The 19,496-nt window shown below is 34.3% G+C and overlaps 3 protein-coding genes across 3 annotated transcripts in view; 1 reads left to right on the forward strand and 2 right to left on the reverse strand.

Annotated features, from left to right (window-relative positions):
- Window positions 1-19,496, forward strand: part of LOC125839970 (non-specific lipid-transfer protein 2-like) — a 554,062-nt gene that overhangs the window by 67,980 nt on the left and 466,586 nt on the right. The window lies entirely within an intron of this gene.
- On the reverse strand, window positions 1,317-11,467 carry LOC125839889 (uncharacterized). The gene is made up of 10 exons (XM_049518866.1): window positions 11,354-11,467; window positions 9,971-10,082; window positions 9,691-9,872; window positions 4,514-5,044; window positions 4,345-4,422; window positions 2,812-3,124; window positions 2,526-2,725; window positions 2,285-2,361; window positions 1,627-1,813; window positions 1,317-1,534 (listed from the first exon to the last, which is right to left on the reverse strand). The coding sequence occupies exons 1-10, from the start codon at window positions 11,465-11,467 to the stop codon at window positions 1,436-1,438; spliced, it is 1,893 nt and encodes a 630-aa protein (XP_049374823.1). The 3' UTR covers window positions 1,317-1,435.
- Window positions 14,177-17,771, reverse strand: LOC125839944 (probable protein phosphatase 2C 65). The gene is made up of 5 exons (XM_049518905.1): window positions 17,337-17,771; window positions 16,210-16,512; window positions 15,986-16,103; window positions 15,375-15,598; window positions 14,177-14,806 (listed from the first exon to the last, which is right to left on the reverse strand). Exons 1-5 carry the CDS (start codon window positions 17,631-17,633, stop codon window positions 14,390-14,392), a joined length of 1,359 nt encoding a protein of 452 aa, XP_049374862.1. The 5' UTR covers window positions 17,634-17,771; the 3' UTR covers window positions 14,177-14,389.

The raw sequence follows: 19,496 nt of genomic DNA on the forward strand, positions 1-19,496 counted from the left end.
AAAAACCCTCAAAAATTAAGGGAATAAAGATCGAGTTGTTGATGGCTCCGGTAAGGGCTTTGGGTCAAGATCCATGGGTGACGCCATTGTAGAAAGTGAAAAAAAGCTATGGGAATTGATTGATAGAGAGCAAAGGAGAAAGTGTAGAAGGATTTCTTCATCACTTTTTTTTTTTGCTTTCAACAAATCAGATTATTGATTTTTTTTCGCTTTTTTGTTGTTTATCTTTTTTCTGATACATATGGGTTCTGGTCTATCGTTTAATATTGGTCTTACCCAATTAGTTTCACAAACGGAAGATCTCGTCCTTCGCGTTTGTGATTCAAAATCGATGAAAGATGCATTGCAAGTTCTAAATTACCCATTGAAAAAGATTCCAGGGGGGGAGGAGTAAAACATGTTGCTAAACAATCTTCTCTACCCAAGGTTCATATTTTCAATGTATCTAGGTTGATTTTGATTCATAATTTAATGTATAATGCCTTTGTTTCAATACCCCTCTCTACCCAAGGTTCGGATTTTTAATGTATCTAGTTGATTTTGATTCATAAATTTATGTATAATGTCTTCGTTTCAACTTTATGATACATTAAATTAGCCTTTGTTAGTGTTATCACAGATCTGATACATCACTGCTACAATAGCTTTCGTTGTTATGCAATAAATCATGTTCATATTTATGGTATTGATACAGAACCCTAATTTTGTTGAATCTTCGATTAGTGTTTATCATGTTCAATATAAATGTACTTGATACATAAACACTACCGAATGTATCATATAATTTATATGTATCAAGTTCTATGATGTATCTTCAATCGTATTGCATTACAGTAGTTTACTACTAGACACCTTATATTCAGAATTTAAGATCATATCCATGTGTGTCTATTTGTGTGTTGTGTTGTGAAGAGAGACAGTTTTAGATCTTTTCTTAAGGTTCATGAAACCACAACGGCTCATGCAAACTCCAAGTTTCTCAAATCAGCATTGTATAATGGCACATATATCCACACAACAAGCAACCCCTGGTTCCCAACTCTTTCAACATTTTGGGAGCTTTTCTACGTTTTATTTTCTGTGATTATAAGCAGATAGAAATGATCATCAAAGCCCTCCTAAAGCTCGATGCTTTACCCTGATTTTATGCTAGGCAGCAAGTTTAATGATGAAAAAACAATAAAGTATTGTGAACAAATTTTGCCTTAGAAAGAAGCTGCAGAGAACTGTCTGTAATACAGTCATACTACTACAAAGCTATAACCATACATTGGCTATAAGCTTGACCATTTTCTGTTTTCTCATACGGAGGTAAAAGTCACGGAATGTTTAAGATGCTTTCAAGCATTATGTCTATTCGTTATAACAAAACAGCAGATATTGAACAAAGGGTGCCCATAAGAAGAGAGAGCTCGAGTACTTAAGAATGCAGATTTCAATCTTCCTCCAAAACTATAGCAGAGGACAAGCTCCTTTTCCCGACTCTGCTCAAGTTGGTTATTTCCCAACCTGTGCCTTCCTTGTAACGTTCAATCTGCAATCACAAAGAGGAGTATTGATTAATGGAACCACATACGTAATGGAAGCAACGCATAGCAAGACAATGAAATAAATAATCTTATGTACCGTGTCTAGTACTTCATTATCAGATTGAGCCCCTCCAATGACATAAATGGACTCCTTTAGAGCAGCAGCAGTTACATAACCCCTTGAGTAGTTCATTGGTTCCCCAATCATCCATGTTCCACGACGGGGATTATATATCTCAACGCCTGGCATCATTTGAGACCCATCAGAGCCACCAAGTGCATATCTAAAGAGCAACCATGAAGCTAAAAGTGAATAACAAGAAGAAAAATGGGACCAAAGATACAGAATGCAAAGAAGCGAGAAGAGGTCAACATACAACTTTCCCCCCAAAGGAACCAACGCATGATATGCTCTTTTTGTGCTCATACTCTCAATTTTTGTCCAAGCATGTTCTCTGGGGTCAAACCTTTCAGCAGTCCTGAGGTGATAGCTAATAAGAAAGATTCTACAGGAGAACACAGCAGAAAACTTAAAAACAAGACTCAACTACTTTCACATGTGAAGATAATCTTCCGATTCAATGAAATAAAAGAAGTTGCAGATTTCTATCAGAACAACTTTAGCACTAAAAAGGACTGTGGTTTGGAAAACTACAAGCAACTCTCATTTCTCAGGTAATGAAGCCCAAATGTCAAGCTCCTTTGGGGCATACATTATAAAGAAATAAGAAAACAGCAATTCAGCAATATCTTACGCCAAATATTTGTCTCCATCAAATCCACCAACAGCATATAATGCACCATTGAGTTCTGTTGCTGCAAGAGAAAATCGCTGCATGAATGGTAGACAATCATGTCAGAGGAGATTATATTAGCACTTTGAACAAGTAAGTCTAAAGAATAGAACCAAATTAAAGCCTGGACTGTAGGCAAGGACAAGAAAGAGATAAATATTGTCTTTGTTTGCTAGAAATGTAAGCAAGGAATAGAATTAACCTTCTGCAACATGGATCGTGAAGGAATCCATCGACCTACTTGAGGATCATACATTTCAACTTCTGCAAAGTATTCAGTCCCATTTCCACCACCCATTGCAAACATCGTGTCCTTCAAAGTAGCTCCAGATAAGCTACTGATTCTCTTTTTCAAATGAGAATGCACAGTCCACATATCATTTGCTGGGTTATATGATTCAACTTCACAAGAATAGAGTGGCATCAGTGTCAGCAACTTAAGAGAAATGGGGAGGAGGGTATGAGAAGGGAGGGACTACTGGCATTACCTGTGTTGTCCCACAACTTCCCAAATTTGCCACCAAATACATAGACTTCTCTACTTAGATTTGCAATTGCAAAATACGACCGAAATGAACTCATTGGCTTTAGCGTCTTTAAAACATCACTCAAAGGTGAGTACAAGTCCAAGGCCGATAGCCAGTTATTACCATCAAATTCTCCAGCTAGGATGATTGACTCATCACAGACTATATCGTCTGACTCAACCACATTTGCACTATCAGGTGTACGAGAAGGATTTGTGGACTCCAACATCAAGCATCTACCTTTTAGCAGTTTGATTTCTTCTTGTGTATTAGCCTAAATTCCATGTGAAGACAAGGAAATAACAAAGAGGGAAAACATCAGATTTTCACTTCTGCAGACACGGCATGTATTCAGGTAAGTATGGAGAAAACAAAAATTATTAAATCATTTAGAAAGAGAACAGACACAATATGACTCATCAAACTGGATAATTATTGAAATCCTTGAAATCGGCGAAAGAATACAATCATCAACTATCACTGATACATACATCTTTTTCAATTTGGATAAAGCCTTACGGATCAAGAACCTAAGGTTTTTCCCTTTTGGTCATTTTCAAAAGGTTGTGCAATTGAATTTGAAAACTTCTTAAGGGGCATTTTCTGATTCCCCCAAACAACAATAAGAGTGTCCTAAACATGGAAAGGTCTGTATAGGATGCAGAGACTTCTACCAAGTAGGATATTGATTAAAGAAATATTCCCCTAAACAGTAAGAAACAATATTTGGATAAGCAAACTTATACCCAACCCTGAAGAGTCTCCGAAAATAAAATGAATAATCACTCTTGTGAACAGATTGCACAGACTTCTTGGCAGCATTCCATTTCCACCAACACCAATAAGAGCCTTTTAAACATGGAACTCAATATGAGCTAAGTTGTTTTCTTTACTGTATCAGATGTATATTTATAACAATAATCCCCTCACTGAACAATAAGAGAATGTTCAGAAAAGCCACCTCCACACAGATCAGCCCACTCCTATAAATATTCAATTTCTATTAGTTTGTTGTGTCAAATGTCGTTCTCTCTTTAAGAATTTAAAATTAATGAACCACCATGCATTTCTGACTGTAATACTCATGTAACCTTTTCCTTCTATCCCTCTTTGCACTAACAAACCGTTGAATTAGGCTATTCAAGCTCTGTCACTATACCATCTAAAACAATCAAGCATGAACTATTGTTGGTCCCTGTCAATGTACTATTAACTCTTTGTATAGTAAATAGCAACTAATGTTCAATAATACTTTTCCCTGTCAAGTTACATATCCGAAATTATATGATAATAATCTCATTATTTCCTCTTTTAGAAATCATACTAGCATTTCTTTGGTATATCATCTTGAATCTTGAAGCCACCAAACTCTATGGCTTATTATCATGATTTCATCTACTTTAAAAGAAGAAGCAGAATCTCAAGCTCCTTAAGTGGTTTTAGCATAGAATAGATGTCACCATACGACCAAGATTATACAGAGATAAGGTTTACCAGCTTCTTCTCCAGGCCAGTCACTTTTTGGGTGTGCTGTTCCTTAAACGCATTCAGTTCTTTCACTTCTTTCAGCAGCTACAACAACAGAGATATTGAAGTCATATAAGAAGATCTAGAGCAGAAATGGTTGACGAAAATTGGCATGTATTACAAGAAGATGATGAACCTGAACTACAAAAGGAGGATAACCAGCCAAGTCACAATTGCCTTCTTCATTCATCTCTTCTCCAGGAGGCTGTGGTTCCACAAAACCGGCTTGATCAATCCTTACATCATTATAACGTATCCCTTCATTGGTGTTTTCCTCTGCATGCCCGTTTCTGGAGAGCGCTGGCAATTCACGATCAAGAGCTATTTCTTTAAGTTTCATATATATAAAATTCTTCTCATCCAATGCACCTTGAGAATCAATGGAACTGGATGGCTTATTTTTCAAGTTTTGCGGTTCAGAACATCTATTTTCTGCTATCTTGTTATTTGCTGGTGAAGTTTGGATTATACTTCTCCGGAGTGCTGGATAATGTGGTGTGCTACTCGGAGCATATGCAAGAGATGAGAGTTGCGAGATCAATTTACTAGATTGAGTATGATCTAGCTCAAACCAGAAATGATGCTGCTCAAAATAGTTATCCTTAATTACTGGTCTAAACGTATCTTCTGGCAGTGGTACACAATGCAGACGGACACGTATCTGAACCTTCAAAAGAAAAGGTGAAGTTTCAGTAGAATAATCCTTCCTATAATATAGCACCGGTGTGTTAGTTGACTGATTCAAAAGTTTAATGCTGTTAGTGGCAGTACTTTTAGTTATGTTTCCAGTTAACTAGCTCTAGGAGTCCTAATTAGTTCATGTTAGTCAGTTAGCAAGTCATGGGTTAGTGCTAATTAGTGCCCTATTATTTTCTCTAGGTTTGTTTCTTTCCAAGTTCTATTTAAAGACTTGTAGCGTTGTCTTCCGAAGTAATAGAAAAAGATCAAGTTTCTCTCTGTTAACACCTTATTCGAGTAGTCATTCATATCTTTTGCCAACATTCTTGGTATCAGAAGCTTTACTCCAGGTTAAGATCCACCATTTCCTCAAGCAGGGATTTGTAAGAGAGAAAAATAGTGAAATATTGTGAGATTTTTTCCCCTAGAGAAATCAGACAATTTCCATGGCAGGAAATGGGACACCAGCTTCATTGTAGCCCCTAATTCCAATTTTCAGAGGGATAAATTATCAGTTCTGGAGTCTAATAATGAAGACTTTTTTCAAATCTCAAGAACTATGGGATGTAGTTGAGACTGGAATTCCAGAAGGGAATGCAAACCAACTGAGAGAACATCGAAAGAGAGACTCAAAAGCTCTATTCAGGATCCAGCAGGCTCTTGATGATGAAATTTTTCCTCACATATCAGCAGCTGAGACTTCCAAACAAGCATGGGAGATCCTGAAGCAAGAGTACTTTGGAGATGATAAAGGTAATTACTGTTAAATTACAAACTCTCCCACGTGATTTTGAAACATTATTCATGAATGAAAATGAATCTGTGCAAGGATATTTGTCTAGAACATCTGCTATTGTTAATAGGATGAGGTCCTATGCTGAGAAAATTGATAATCAGATTGTTGTGTCTAAAGTGTTGAGAAGTTTAACCACCAAATTTGAGCATGTTGTTACTGCAATTGAGGAATCTAAGGACCTATCTACCTATTCTTTCGATGAATTAATGAGTTCCTTGCTAGCTCATGAAGATAGGCTAAATAGGTCCCGTGAGAAAGTTCAAGAGAAGGCATTCCAGGTTAAGGGGGAGTTTGGCTACAAGGGAAAAGCAGAAAACTCAGCAGGATGTGGACATGGCAGAGGCAATTTTCGTGGTCGAGGCTGTGGTGGTAGCGGCAGAGGTAGAAACCAAGTTGGTGAATTTCATCATACAAGAGCAATATTCAATGCCGATACTACAGGAAATTTGGCCACAAAGAAGTTGACTGTTGGACGAAGCAGAAAGATGAGCAGAAGGAAGTCAATTTCACTCAAAATGTGGAAGAAGAAAGTAAGTTGTTTATGGTTAGTTCCCAAATTAATTGAAAGTGTGAATGTTGTGTGGTTCATTGATAGCGAATGCTCAAATCACATGTCAAGTTCGAAGTCTCTATTCAGAGATCTTGATGAGTCCCAGAAAAGTGAGGTGCGACTACGAGATGACAAACAAGTGCACGTTGAAGGGAAAGGTACAGTTGAGATAAAAACTGTCCAAGGTAATGTGAAGCTTTTATATGATGTGCAATATGTCCTTACTTTGGCTCATAATCTATCAAGTGTTGGCCAATTGATGACCAGTGGCTACTCAGTTGTTTTTTATGATAATGCATGTGACATTAAGGACAAAAAATCTGGATGCACGATAGCTCGTGTGCCTATGACTCAAAACAAAATGTTTCCTCTTGATATTTACAATGTTGGTAATGTTGCCTTAGTTGTTAAAGGAAAAAATGAGACTAATTTGTGGAACTTAGGTTATGGACATTTGAATGTTAATGGGTTGAAACTTTTGGTTCAAAAAGACATGGTTATTGGCTTGCCAAAAACCAATGAACTTGACTTGTGTGAAGGATGTATCTATGGGAAGCAAACTAGGAAATCGTTCCGAGTGGAAAAATCATGGAGGACTACAACTTGTCTTGAACTTGTGCATGCGAATTTGTGCGGGCCAATGAAAATGGAATCCCTTGGTGGAAGTCGATATTTTTCTATGTTTACTGATGATTACAGCTGCTTTAGTTGGGTTTATTTCTTGAAATTCAAATCTGAAACCTTTGAGAATTTCAAGAAATTTAAGGCATTGTAGAGAATCAAAGTGGCAACAAGAATAAAATCACGTGTACCGATAGAGGTGGTGAATTCTTGTCTTATAATTTTAAATTGTTCTGTGATGAGAATGGAATTCGCAGGGAACTTATAGCACCATATACACCAGAACAAAATGGTGTGGCCGAGCGGAAGAATAGGACGGTGGTGGAAATGGCTCGAAGTTCACTGAAAGCAAAGGGTCTGCCAGATTATTTTTGGGGAGAAGCTGTTGCAACTGCAGTATATCTTTTGAATATCTTGCCAACAAAGGCCGCTTGGAACACAACACCTCTTGAAGCTTGGAATGGTAAGAAGCCCCGGGTAAGCCACTTAAGAATCTTTGGTTGTATAGTATATGCTTTGGTTAATTTTCACTCTAAGCTTGATGAAAAATCTACAAAATGCATTTTTGTTGGCTATAGTCTTCAATCCAAAGCATATCGTCTATATAATCCGATAAGTGGCAAAGTGATCATAAGTAGAAATGTTGTGTTTAATGAGGATGTTAGTTGGAACTTTAATTCTGGGAACATGATATCCAATTGCTATCTACTGATGAAGAACCTGCAGTAGATTCTGGAAATTCACCCAAATTCTTCTCCTGTAAGTTCATATGTTAGCTCATCAATTGCAGAATCAACAACTGTTGCACCTTGTGAGTCTTCAGTTGAGCCGATCCCATTAAGAAGATCAACAAGGGAAAAGAAACTGAATCCTAAGTACCCTAACACTAGAAATACTTCTTGTCAATTTGCTTTGCTTGTTTCAGATCCTGTTTGTTATGAAGAAGCAGTAGATCAATCTGAATGGAAGAATGCTATGATTGAAGAGATGCAAGCAATTGAAAGAAACTCTACATGGGAGTTAGTTGATGCACCTGAAGGAAAGAATGTAATAGGGCTCAAATGGGTGTTTCGAACAAAGTATAATGCTGATGGGAGCATTCAAAAGCACAAAGCTCGACTCGTGGCGAAAGGATATTCACAACAACAAGGTGTAGATTTTGACGAAAAAATTTCTCCTGTTGCTCGATTTGAAACAATGAGAGTTGTTTTGGCTTTGGCTGCACAATTGCACTTGCCAGTGTATCAGTTTGATGTGAAGTCTGCTTTCTTGAATGGCGATTTAGAAGAGAAGGTTTATGTTTCACAACCTCAAGGCTTTATGATTACTGGCAACGAGAATAAAGTCTACAACTTAAGACAAGCTCTTTACGGGCTAAAGCAAGTTCCATGTGCATGGTATAGCAAAATTGACTCATTCTTTCAAGGTAGTGGATTCAGAAGAAGTGACAACGAGCCCACTTTGTACTTGAAGAAACAAGGTACTGATGAATTTTTGTTGGTCTGTCTCTACATTGATGATATGATTTATATTGGTTCCTCAAAGTCTTTAGTTAATGATTTCAAGTCCAGTATGATAAGAAACTTTGAGATGTGTGAGTTGGGCTTACTGAAATATTTCTTGGGGCTTGAGGTGATCCAAGATAAATGATGAACTGCGAAGTAGCAACTACACCGATGAATATCAATGAAAAGTTGCACTGTGCAGATGGAACTGAGAAAGCAAGTCCTAAATTATTTTGAAGTTTAGTTGGTGGCTTGAATTATCTAACGCACATTAGATCTGGCATTGCCTTTTTTGTTAGTGTTGTGTCCAGATTTTTGCAAAGTCCCACAGAGCAATCTTTTGGTGCTGCGAAGCGAGTTCTTCGTTATGTTGTTGGAACAACAAACTTTGGTATCTGGTATTCTAAAGCACCAAATTTCAGATTGGTTGGATTTACTGACAGTGATTATGCAGGCTGCTTGGATGACCGGAAAAGCACTTCCGGAAGTTGTTTCAGCTTTGGTTCTGGAGTTGTGACATGGAGTTCAAAGAAGTAGGAGATAGTAGCTTTGTCGAATCTGAGGCAGAGTATACAGCGGCAAGTTTAGCAGCACGACAAGCTTTATGGCTCCGGAAACTACTTGAAGATTTTTGTTACGAGCAAAAGGAGTATCAGCAATTGCTATGGCTAAGAATCTCTCTTTTCATGGGAGAACTAAGCACATTGATGTGCAATATCACTTTATCCGGACATTGGTAGCGGATGGAATAATAGTGCTGAAATTCTGCGGCACAAATGAGCAAGCAGCGGATATATTTACGAAGCATGAATATTTCAAGTTGCAGTTGGGAGTGTGTGAGTTTGAATCAAGGGGAAGTGTTAGTGGCAGTACTTTTAGGAGTCTTTTATGTTTCCAGTTAACTAGCTCTAGGAATCCTAATAAGTTGATGTTAATCAGTTAGCAGGTCATGGGTTAGTGCTAAACTAGTTCCATATTTTTACTCTAGGTTTGTTTCTTTCCAAGTTCTATTTGAAAACTTGTAGTGTTGTCTTCTGAAGTAATAGAAAAAGATCAAGTTTTTCTCTGTTAACATCTTATTCGAGTAGTTGTTCATATCTTTTGCCAACACGGCGTGCATCAACATAAGCAGATAAAGCCAAAAAGAAACAATGATATGAAACCTGTGCAGGAAATCGTGTTCTTTCATCACCATCTTTTTTCCAAGCATATGGATTGATTTGCATTTGACCAGAGCTTGCAGCCTCAAAGATTCCGTGGAGCTTCTTATCGTCGTAATTGAACAAGAACACTGGCAAACCAGGATTTACATTTTTCACATATATAAAGTGTGCTCTAGGCAAACCTGTCAAAGATTTTAAAATGTTTATAATTGAGTAACAACAACCCATAGTCCTAATTTTTTTTAATCAAAGGACAATATATTAGGGCCAAATAACTGACCTACTAGTTGATTTTCGAGACACTCTCTTATTGTATCATTGGTGCAGCCAAATATAACACCGCCTAGTTGATCTCTTGGCAGATTTCTAAATGTTTTTTTCTTTCCCACATCCTGAAAAATTCATATGGACAGAACTGTAAATGAAAAATAGATCTACTACTATAATCAAGCTAGACAAAGCACAAGAATTAAACAGTCAAAATAATAAAGTACGAACGAGACCTCAAATATAAATCCAACAAAGCATGTCCAAATTCACATCAACAACTAAATGCATATGATACAGCTAGAAATGAATCAAAATCCGAAGACTTAAACATCAAAATCAAACAAGGAAAACTTTCACATAGACTAAAATCGCTCAGTAAAAAGTACAGAGGAATCACATCAAATGCTTAATCAACTACAAGCCCATAAATACAAGGATATATAACATAGCGAGACAATCACAGTAGCAAAAATCGATGAAATGTATAATTTCCTTGCTCAACAAGAGAGTATTGTAGCTATCACATCGATGATCAGACGGTTATCTGAACCAAATATACCTATAAAACCGAAGTTCAATTGTATCGAAATCGAATTTACAATGAGAACTGGAGAAGAAAAGGGAAAATTACCTGAGAGAATTTTCACTTTTAAATGGAAGAAGAAAACTGTTATATAACTAAAAGAGGCGCGAAACTGCACTCCCAAGTACTTGATGAAACAAACTAACACACCCAACTGACCAACTGTACTTTTTTTTTTTTTACTTTCTTATGTTATATTTTATTTATTTTGAAAATATTCTACAATTTATATTTCACATTTGATATTATATGGAATTTACTTTAAGAATTCAAATTTATTTGATTATTTTAAATTTTAAAATTTAAATGATTTTTCTTTTTATTTAATTGAGAATACTTTTCCGTACCGAACGTACCCTAAAAATAAATAAATAGTCGAAGTTTCAAACTTGAGTTCTTGGTGAATTCAGTTATATCAATTAGCTTTGATATGCTTAGTGAATACAACACATGGAAAGTAAACATATGATATGACAATTGTTACCACAGACAAAAGCCAGACACGGGATCTTTAGGGGTCGATATTCGATATTCGATTTGGTATTTTTAAAATTCAATTTTGATAACTAAAACTAAATATTAAATACCTGTCTTTCAAAGCTCGATTCGGCACAACAATTAGGTAATTCGATTTAGGTAGGAGTGGGAGTTGGGTGTTTGTGCCATTCAAATTGGAATGGAAAATTTCGGTTTAGATATATCTTTTTTTTATTGAAGTAATTACAATACAAATAAGCTCTGATTGAATTAGATTTTTTAAGTTAGATTTTGGATTAGTCGACTTGAATATTTTATATTTTTTATTTTGACTTTTGAGCCTTTAAGGCAAGCCATAACAATTAACAACTTCAATTCATCTAATATTTTACTCCCTAATATACAATTTCTACCGTTAACAAGGACTGAGAACATTGTATTTCCCATTGTATAATTTCATATTGGACTTAATACTCTAATAGTAGGGCCTTAGAGGACTGATCTATTAGATCTTTGGAAATTGAACTTATTAATATTGAACACATATGGTATGGATATGACTTAATATAAGACATAAGAATTTTGGATTTTCAGATATCCAAAAATTGTAATACTAAATCTGATATCCAATACAAAATTCGTAAATTTTAAAAGAAAAAATTCAAGTTCAATCCATAATCCAAAAATACAGATCAAATAACTAAAAAGTTTGGATTTCAAGTTGACTAAAACCATATCCACCTCTAATTTTAGGTGATTTAGTCACCCTTGGTCATGGATGGGTCGAGTCTATGCTGGACGAGTCTATGCAACCAACAAATAAAGGCCATAAATAAAATATTTAATTCAATGTCATATAAATGTATCGTTAATAGATGAACAATTTTAAACATAAAAAATGTTAAAGGTAAATTTGATCCAATAGATCGATAAAAGAAAGGACAAATTTTATCTCATAGATAGAAGATATACTAAGGACCATTTTGACCTTTTTTCGATTATTCAGTCATTTATGAAATTGGTGAAGATACAATTTCTATATTTATAAATTTTTAAAGACTCATTTTATCAATTTTTATTTGTTCTTAACCACTAGTTTTTCAAACGATAATCTTCATTCCCTAAATCTATGAGGTGTAAGTTTATTAACTAGGAGCACTACCATAAATTGACAATCTAACAAAACTACATTTACATTTTGTGTCTACATTTGGAACAATTTACTTAGATTTAATCATGATAAATTGATATAAGTTGATGTATTTTTCTATAAAAGTAAGTAATAATCTAACCTTAATGAATTTTTTCGAGGATCGTCTGATCTATTCATGGAAAAGTGTTGGCGATTGACAGAGGATTTTTCAGCAGAACACTCTTGACGGAAGTCTCAAGATTTCTAACCTAATTCATTTACTAATAAAATTCGGTTGACGGCCCAGGACAGAATGTAGGTAAATATTTTCCTTTTAAATTAACCATCCAAACCTACCTAATGTGAGGGGATTATAATACTTTTGATCCCAAAGTAATTGGTAAAGTCTCCTTTTGGTCCTAATTGTGATATATGACCCAATATATTTATTCTTCAATTAATTTAAATGTGTGTTATTGCCTATTGGTTCCTTTATTTATGTAGAGAACATGGTATATTTAACTATATTAGTTTTGACGCACATGCGTTGCACGTGAATATCAAACCATGTACTACCCTATTTTCAAAAATATTGTGAATATTATTAAATGAGAAAATTAAGTAAGAAATTATAAAATGAACGATAAAGTATAAGTTCTTATGAATAGTGGATGTTATCTAAATGTGCTATATATATACACTATATTGTCCTATGAATAGTGAACATAATAGTGACTATATATGTACACTATATTGTCGTTAATTATGGTGTAACCATGTAAATTTGATATAATGCAAGAGAAATTAAGAAATTAATAATTATAGTATATTTGTGAATATTCACAAATAAAGGGATTGAAAGTGCACAATTCAATATACACATTGAAGGTTAAAATGTGGTTAGTGACATACTATAGGGACTAAAAATCAAAATTCACTAATAACTGAGGGATCAAAAATACTATTAATCCTAATGTGAGAGGTAAGAATTATATTTTATGTGAAATATATCTTAGTTTTTTCATGTGCAAAATGGAAAACTATTTGACCATATGATAAAACGTTACAATATACCATAACAAAATTACTTTTTGAAAATTCAAGTACCCACCATAAGTTAGCTAACTAATTGTCTAGCTAGTGAAAAGTGCAATGTCTTAACAATGATAATTAGGAAATTCTTTTATCTTTTTACCTTTTGGTGTCTCTCTTTAATTTTATAATTTGCCTCTAGCTTTAGTTGTTTTTGGCAACTATAAGAATAATCTCAAAAACCAAAAAACAAAAGAGAAAAATATATTATTTTTTTTGCTATATTGTTGTAAAATATAGTGGAGATCAAAGAATGCAGATAGCATGAAAAATGTTCTTACAAGTGTACAATTTTGATTAATTGATTTGGAGCTCACAAGGATGGTGAGGGGAATGCATACATCTCCATGGAATATTTCTAGCTAAGATCGCGCTTTTTTAATTTCTAGCTCTTGACACTCTTCCTGGAAGGTGGTTATAATTGTTGATGTATTAATTTTATATTATTGGTATACTAATATTTCACGGTTATTATAAGAAAAAGGTTCGATTTACATTTCAATTATAGGTGCAATCAATTTGTTATTAAGATATGACATAAAGAAATCATAGAACACTATGAATCAATCAATCTGTTAGCCATTGAAGAAAATATAATGTAACACTTTTTTTTCGTTCAAAATGGGGGTGGGGGAGGGAGAATTAGTGTACGAAACGAACATTTAGTCTGATGGAAACTACTTCACTAGTTATTTTAATATTAGTCGCCTATCTGAACATGATAGAATAAACGAACACCAAGCACTAGCCTTACAAGGTCGGATTTGTGGGGATAAGTTTGTGAAGAAGCAAAAAACTTATCCCCACCCTGACCAGAAGCGGCTAGGTTTCCTCATCTTTTAAACTTCCCCCGATCTTCAACCTGAGCTGTATCATGATTCATCACAATGCCATGTTCCTTTCTAGTTAATTAGCTAGGTTATATAGCAAGTAGCAACAACATTTTTCAACTCTCCAAGGTGTCAATCCTTATTCTGTCATCATTTTTTTTGCCAAATACACCATCATTCATCTTTTGCCTTGGGCTATTTGACTAGTACTACTATACAAATCAAAATACATACAAGTATTTCATTTAAATTTGTAGCTTACATTTTTTTTTTCTTCTTTTCAATTTCACACATTACTGCTTCATTACAATGGACTCAAAAATTCACTGCAGATTTTCGTCTGCTAAGGTAACGAGCGTGTCTCGAAGAACTCTTTTTATGATCATCATTAAGTCCAGTTGCAACATTTGGATCTTTTTCTTCCTTGACTTGATAATTTAGCAGTGTATCAAGACCATCATCTATCTTGGAGTTTGGTGAGTAGTTTTTGCTGGTTGCTATCTCTGAATAATTTAAGCTCAGCTCGGTTACTTCTGACAACGATTTCGTTAGCAGAGGCTTCTGGCGTTTCAAGAACAAGCATACAACAGCACAATCATCTACCTTGGCACACGGGTACTTGTATTTCCAGGCTCGAACTGCATGATGCACCACGAGTCTTGCTGCAATAGATCGCTTCCTTGCTGAAGCTACTATCCGGATCACTTCATCGTTGCTTAAAACATCCCACAACTATACACCAGAAACAAGACAATGTGCATTAGCTGTCTTATTAAGTCTCTTTTACTCGAATTATATGCATTATGCAAAAAAAAAGAAGTCATGTTTTAAATATTAGACTGCGACTACTCTGAACTCATTGACTCTAAATTATGAATCTACCACTAGTCCTCTACTGTTGGCAAAATGTGTAATCCGGAGCTTCCTCGTGAGACGTTGGTGTCAATTCCATTTTTGGCATATGAGGGAGCAATTTAGTGATACTACTATGGGGTTGGCTATCTGAATCATCACTGACCATTTTGCTCCATTTAAGCTTATCTTAGACGAACAATGTAGTAATACTACTATAACTACAAGTTGGAATCGGCTATATGAATTATCACTAACCATGCCTCTCCATTTAAACTCATCTTAGACGTAGTAACGATCTAATGAACTAAGCTACACAAAGACATGTTACCCTCACAAATTTAGAAACGTAACATAGCAAGATTGCGTTGTCTTTTCTGCAAGTTCTAGCCAAAAGTACTAGGATTCGGGGGAATATGCAAGAAGTTTGAATTCTGATATAGCTTACCCCGTCCGATGCCAAGACAATGAATTCATCCTTTTCAGTGAGCTTTCTATAATATACTTCAGGTACCGAGATGAGACCGAAGTCTTTCAAACAAAAATCTCCGAAAGCTCTTGCCATGGCAAGGCCAGGGCAATCTTGATCAGGCATCCATACTCTGTATATATTTGGTTCTTCCTCCATCGCCATTACTCTTCCTTCACAACTTTTGATTCTTTCATATTCAGCTGATGAGATGATTGCACAAATAGATTAACAAAACTAAGCCAATCTTATTAACACAACTTTTGTAAAGATATATTACTCCATCAGGTCAAGGATGACTAGTAACAACAGCTAATCAGGGGCAGATCTAGGCTTATACAATACAGGTTCGACAGAACTCAGTGGCTTGGGTCCGAATCCTATATATGTAATAAGATATTTACTAATATGTACAAAAATTATATTGAGAACCGAGTTACTAACACTTAGGTTGTTGTCCTAGAATACAGAACTCATAAAGTCCGAATCATAGATCCCCCTCTCCAACTAACTATCTATAGCAATTAAAATTTGGTAAAGAACCTGCTATAACCGATTACAATACACTGATAATGTAAAAAAGCACCTACCTGGGAGGTTAGGCTTCAAGTCTACCGTGAGTTGCTTAGCAACAAGCTCATTTTTGTCATCCCTGGTGCAAATAATAGCTCGAGAATCTCCTAAATTTCCAACTATCAAATGTTCTCCCTGAAAATTCCGCAAATCTAGCCACCTTAGATTATGAACAAGAAGATCAAAGAAACCATCGTTTCGTTTAACATATTTAAGCTCTTTCAAGTATGTTTTCTTTTACCTGTTTAACTAAAGTCACTGCAGTTGTACCACTGCAATAGCTTTCGATAGAACCATCACCTTCAAGTTCTTCATCCATTTCTTTAAAAGACTTGATAAATTTATCTTTCCATGCATCGAAGATTGGGTTGTTAGATTCATCATCCTTTTCGGCATCCCATCTAATATCATTGGTACTGATCACATTGGATGATGAAAGTTTAGAAGGTAACGAGTCTCTAACGTAACGTGCCACCTTGTGGCCGGATGGTCCATGTCCATCAAAAACACCACAGAAAAACATACCTTTCTGTCCACCAAAGTTCTGTACAATAATATATAGTGTGTTATTATAGTATCAATCCCCTGCCTCCATTTTCACATAATAAATCATAATTTATGCCCTACGTAGCGAATTTTCAGTGTCCAATGAGGCAATGAGTGACCATCTAGAACAGAAAACATAAAACTACTACCTCTATGCAAGTTGAATGTCATGAGTTTTTTCAAGGTGAATGCAACCAGGGGAGGAGTCAAGGGGATTCAATAACTACTAAAACGTCAGGGCTCAGAGTCGAGCCCATGACCTAAAATACTTTGTAAACCCCTTTGCCACTACGAAAAAAGATGTGCCTTGTATTAACTGTATTCAACTATCAATGTATAATATAATTTCATGACATATATATGCATAGTGAGTTTTTTTTTTTATGAAGGGATTCAATCGACCACCCTTGGGCCAATGTATCTTTGCCACTGAATGCCAGAACAACTAAGGAGACTTTAGTTCAAAAGAAATGACTTTCTATTTGAATAAATTTAGGGATCATTCATCTAGCTACCCTAAAGATACATTGATCAACACATAATATCAATAACAATATTGCATCATACTATGCTTTGAATTATATGATATGTCTACTTTTTATCATAAAAATGATAAAAGAAGAAAAAACATAATAGTGAAGAAAATTTGCATCTATTAGGGTTACATTGTTGAATGGAATATAGAATGATAGAGAAAGGGGTCTAAGAGATCTTAATCCCTTAGGGTGCGGTCCTTCCCAGACCCTCCGTGAACACGAGATGCTTCGTGCACTAGACCCACACCTTAATAATTTAATGTAAAGTAATGGGAAAGAAGATTACCTCCCAAACAGTCATGGCATCTTGATTGATCCCCTTTTTACCTTGTTGACTATACATTGATACAAATTTAGAAAATCCACATAACCTTACATTATTACCCAAATCTCCTCTTCCTACTATGCTTTGATAATCATCTTCACCTTCTTTATGCTCCCCATTATTATTATTTTTATTCTCCTCAAAATAACTATGATGATTATTATGATGATGGTGATTATGATTATGACTATGATTATGATGATGATGATTCTTGCCTTCTAATTTTTGTCCCCTTTGACATGTACAACATGCACCCATCTCTTGTCTTTAATTATATAATCTTGCAATTAGATCTTGTACTCTTGAGATTGGGAGATCAAATCCATAATTACATGCAATTAATTCTCCAAAAAAAACCTAACTTAGTAACTTAATTATGTTCCTCTTCTTAATTATAATGTGAGAGAATTTAGATATGGAGTATGTCTGATTCCTTATAGGGAAATCAGAAAAAAAAAAAAAAAAAAGAGGAAGAAGGTGATGAGCAAATCATGAATGTTGTCTCATGAGATAACATTCATGATTTGTGGGGAAAAAAAAACATGTACTAGTAATTAGTATTAGAGAGAATATAATAAATTAATTAGGTTTAAAAATAGACCTCATCTAATTAACCCATGCTAAGGCCATAACTCTTTTTTTTTGTTACACTGTTATTTCAGCCCTTGATTTTCTTTTGTTTTTTCTTTTATATAATTAATAAATAACTATAGAGTAAGAAAGATTCAATCAGGTGATAAATTACTACCTAATTCTAGTTTTTTACTCTAGAGTAGTTTACTAGAATGCATGCTTTTAAGGCTAATAGCTTTCGGGAATAAAATAAAAAGAATAGTGTTATATGTTGATTTTATGAAATAACAAGTATTAAGAAATATCTATTTTTAATAAGGACGACAAGTAAATAGGAACGAGATAGTATGTAAAAATTCATAGAAAATTCAGCATTTACTTTTTTATTCTTTCTTGATTATAACCCAGTGTATTATATATATATATATATATATATATATATATACCTTTTCAATCTAAATGCGAGTCATTTGAGTAATGGTAGAGATATATGAGCTACTTTTATAATTATAATATATCAGCTCTAAATAACAAAGTTGGAGATATATAAACCCTTTTTCCATCTTGGAATTATACACAAGGAGCGTTCCTCCATTTTTCGGTTCATTTACATAGTTGTGGGATCTTTTTCATAGAAGATCGGTAAATAAAACATAAATTTTTTTTGTAGAATCATTGTTTAAATTATATTTTCTTCGTTTTAATTTATTTTTTAGACTTTAAAAAAAAAAAAAACAATTCTTTAGTTTCAATCTTTCCACATGATAATTTAAGATAACAAAATTAAAGAACATTTATCTTTAATTTAAGACCAAGATCAAGATTTAAAAATCTTTTTTAAACTTTATGTCAAGTACTTGATTTCAAGATCACCATTTAAGTCATACTCGTAGACTTTTAGCATGTAGAAATTTGCAACTCCATCACTTCAAAATAACTATAGATATGTGTTTAAAGTTTCATATGACTGAAGTTCAGCGATAATATGAAATTCGATCATATATAACTGAATTTCAATATATTTTGCAATTTCAGGCGCACATGATTTTCTTTTACTTAATGATTGAAATTCAACCAATTTTTCCTAAACTACATCATGTATAGTTGACAATCATTTTTACCTGAATTTTGGCTATTTTTGCTAAAGCACATATGGCTAAAATCCAATTATTTCTTCCTAAATTTCAGTCAAAGTAAACCTAACGTTAGACACTAGGGGTGGACATGATATGGTATATATCAAAATATCATATTATATTAAAAAATTTAATATTGTGACTTTGATATTATGATATTTAGTGTGGTATATGATATATATGTTCTTTTTGTATTTGATACGGTATTTGGTACTTAGATATAACATACCGTAATATTGAATATCATACTGAAGTATATAGTTACATAAATAACATATATATTATTAAAATATGCAAATATGCAACCTAGTATTAGTATAAACAAAATGTTTAAAAGTTAAAACTTTGACTACTCTATTTTGATTCAAATGTATTTGAATTGTAATTGATTAATAAAAATGAGTTGTTTGTA

This window comes from Solanum verrucosum, unplaced genomic scaffold (assembly GCF_900185275.1).
Source record: "Solanum verrucosum unplaced genomic scaffold, falcon-dt-bn FXZP01000177.1, whole genome shotgun sequence".
In the NCBI taxonomy this organism is placed as follows: Eukaryota; Viridiplantae; Streptophyta; class Magnoliopsida; order Solanales; family Solanaceae; genus Solanum; species Solanum verrucosum.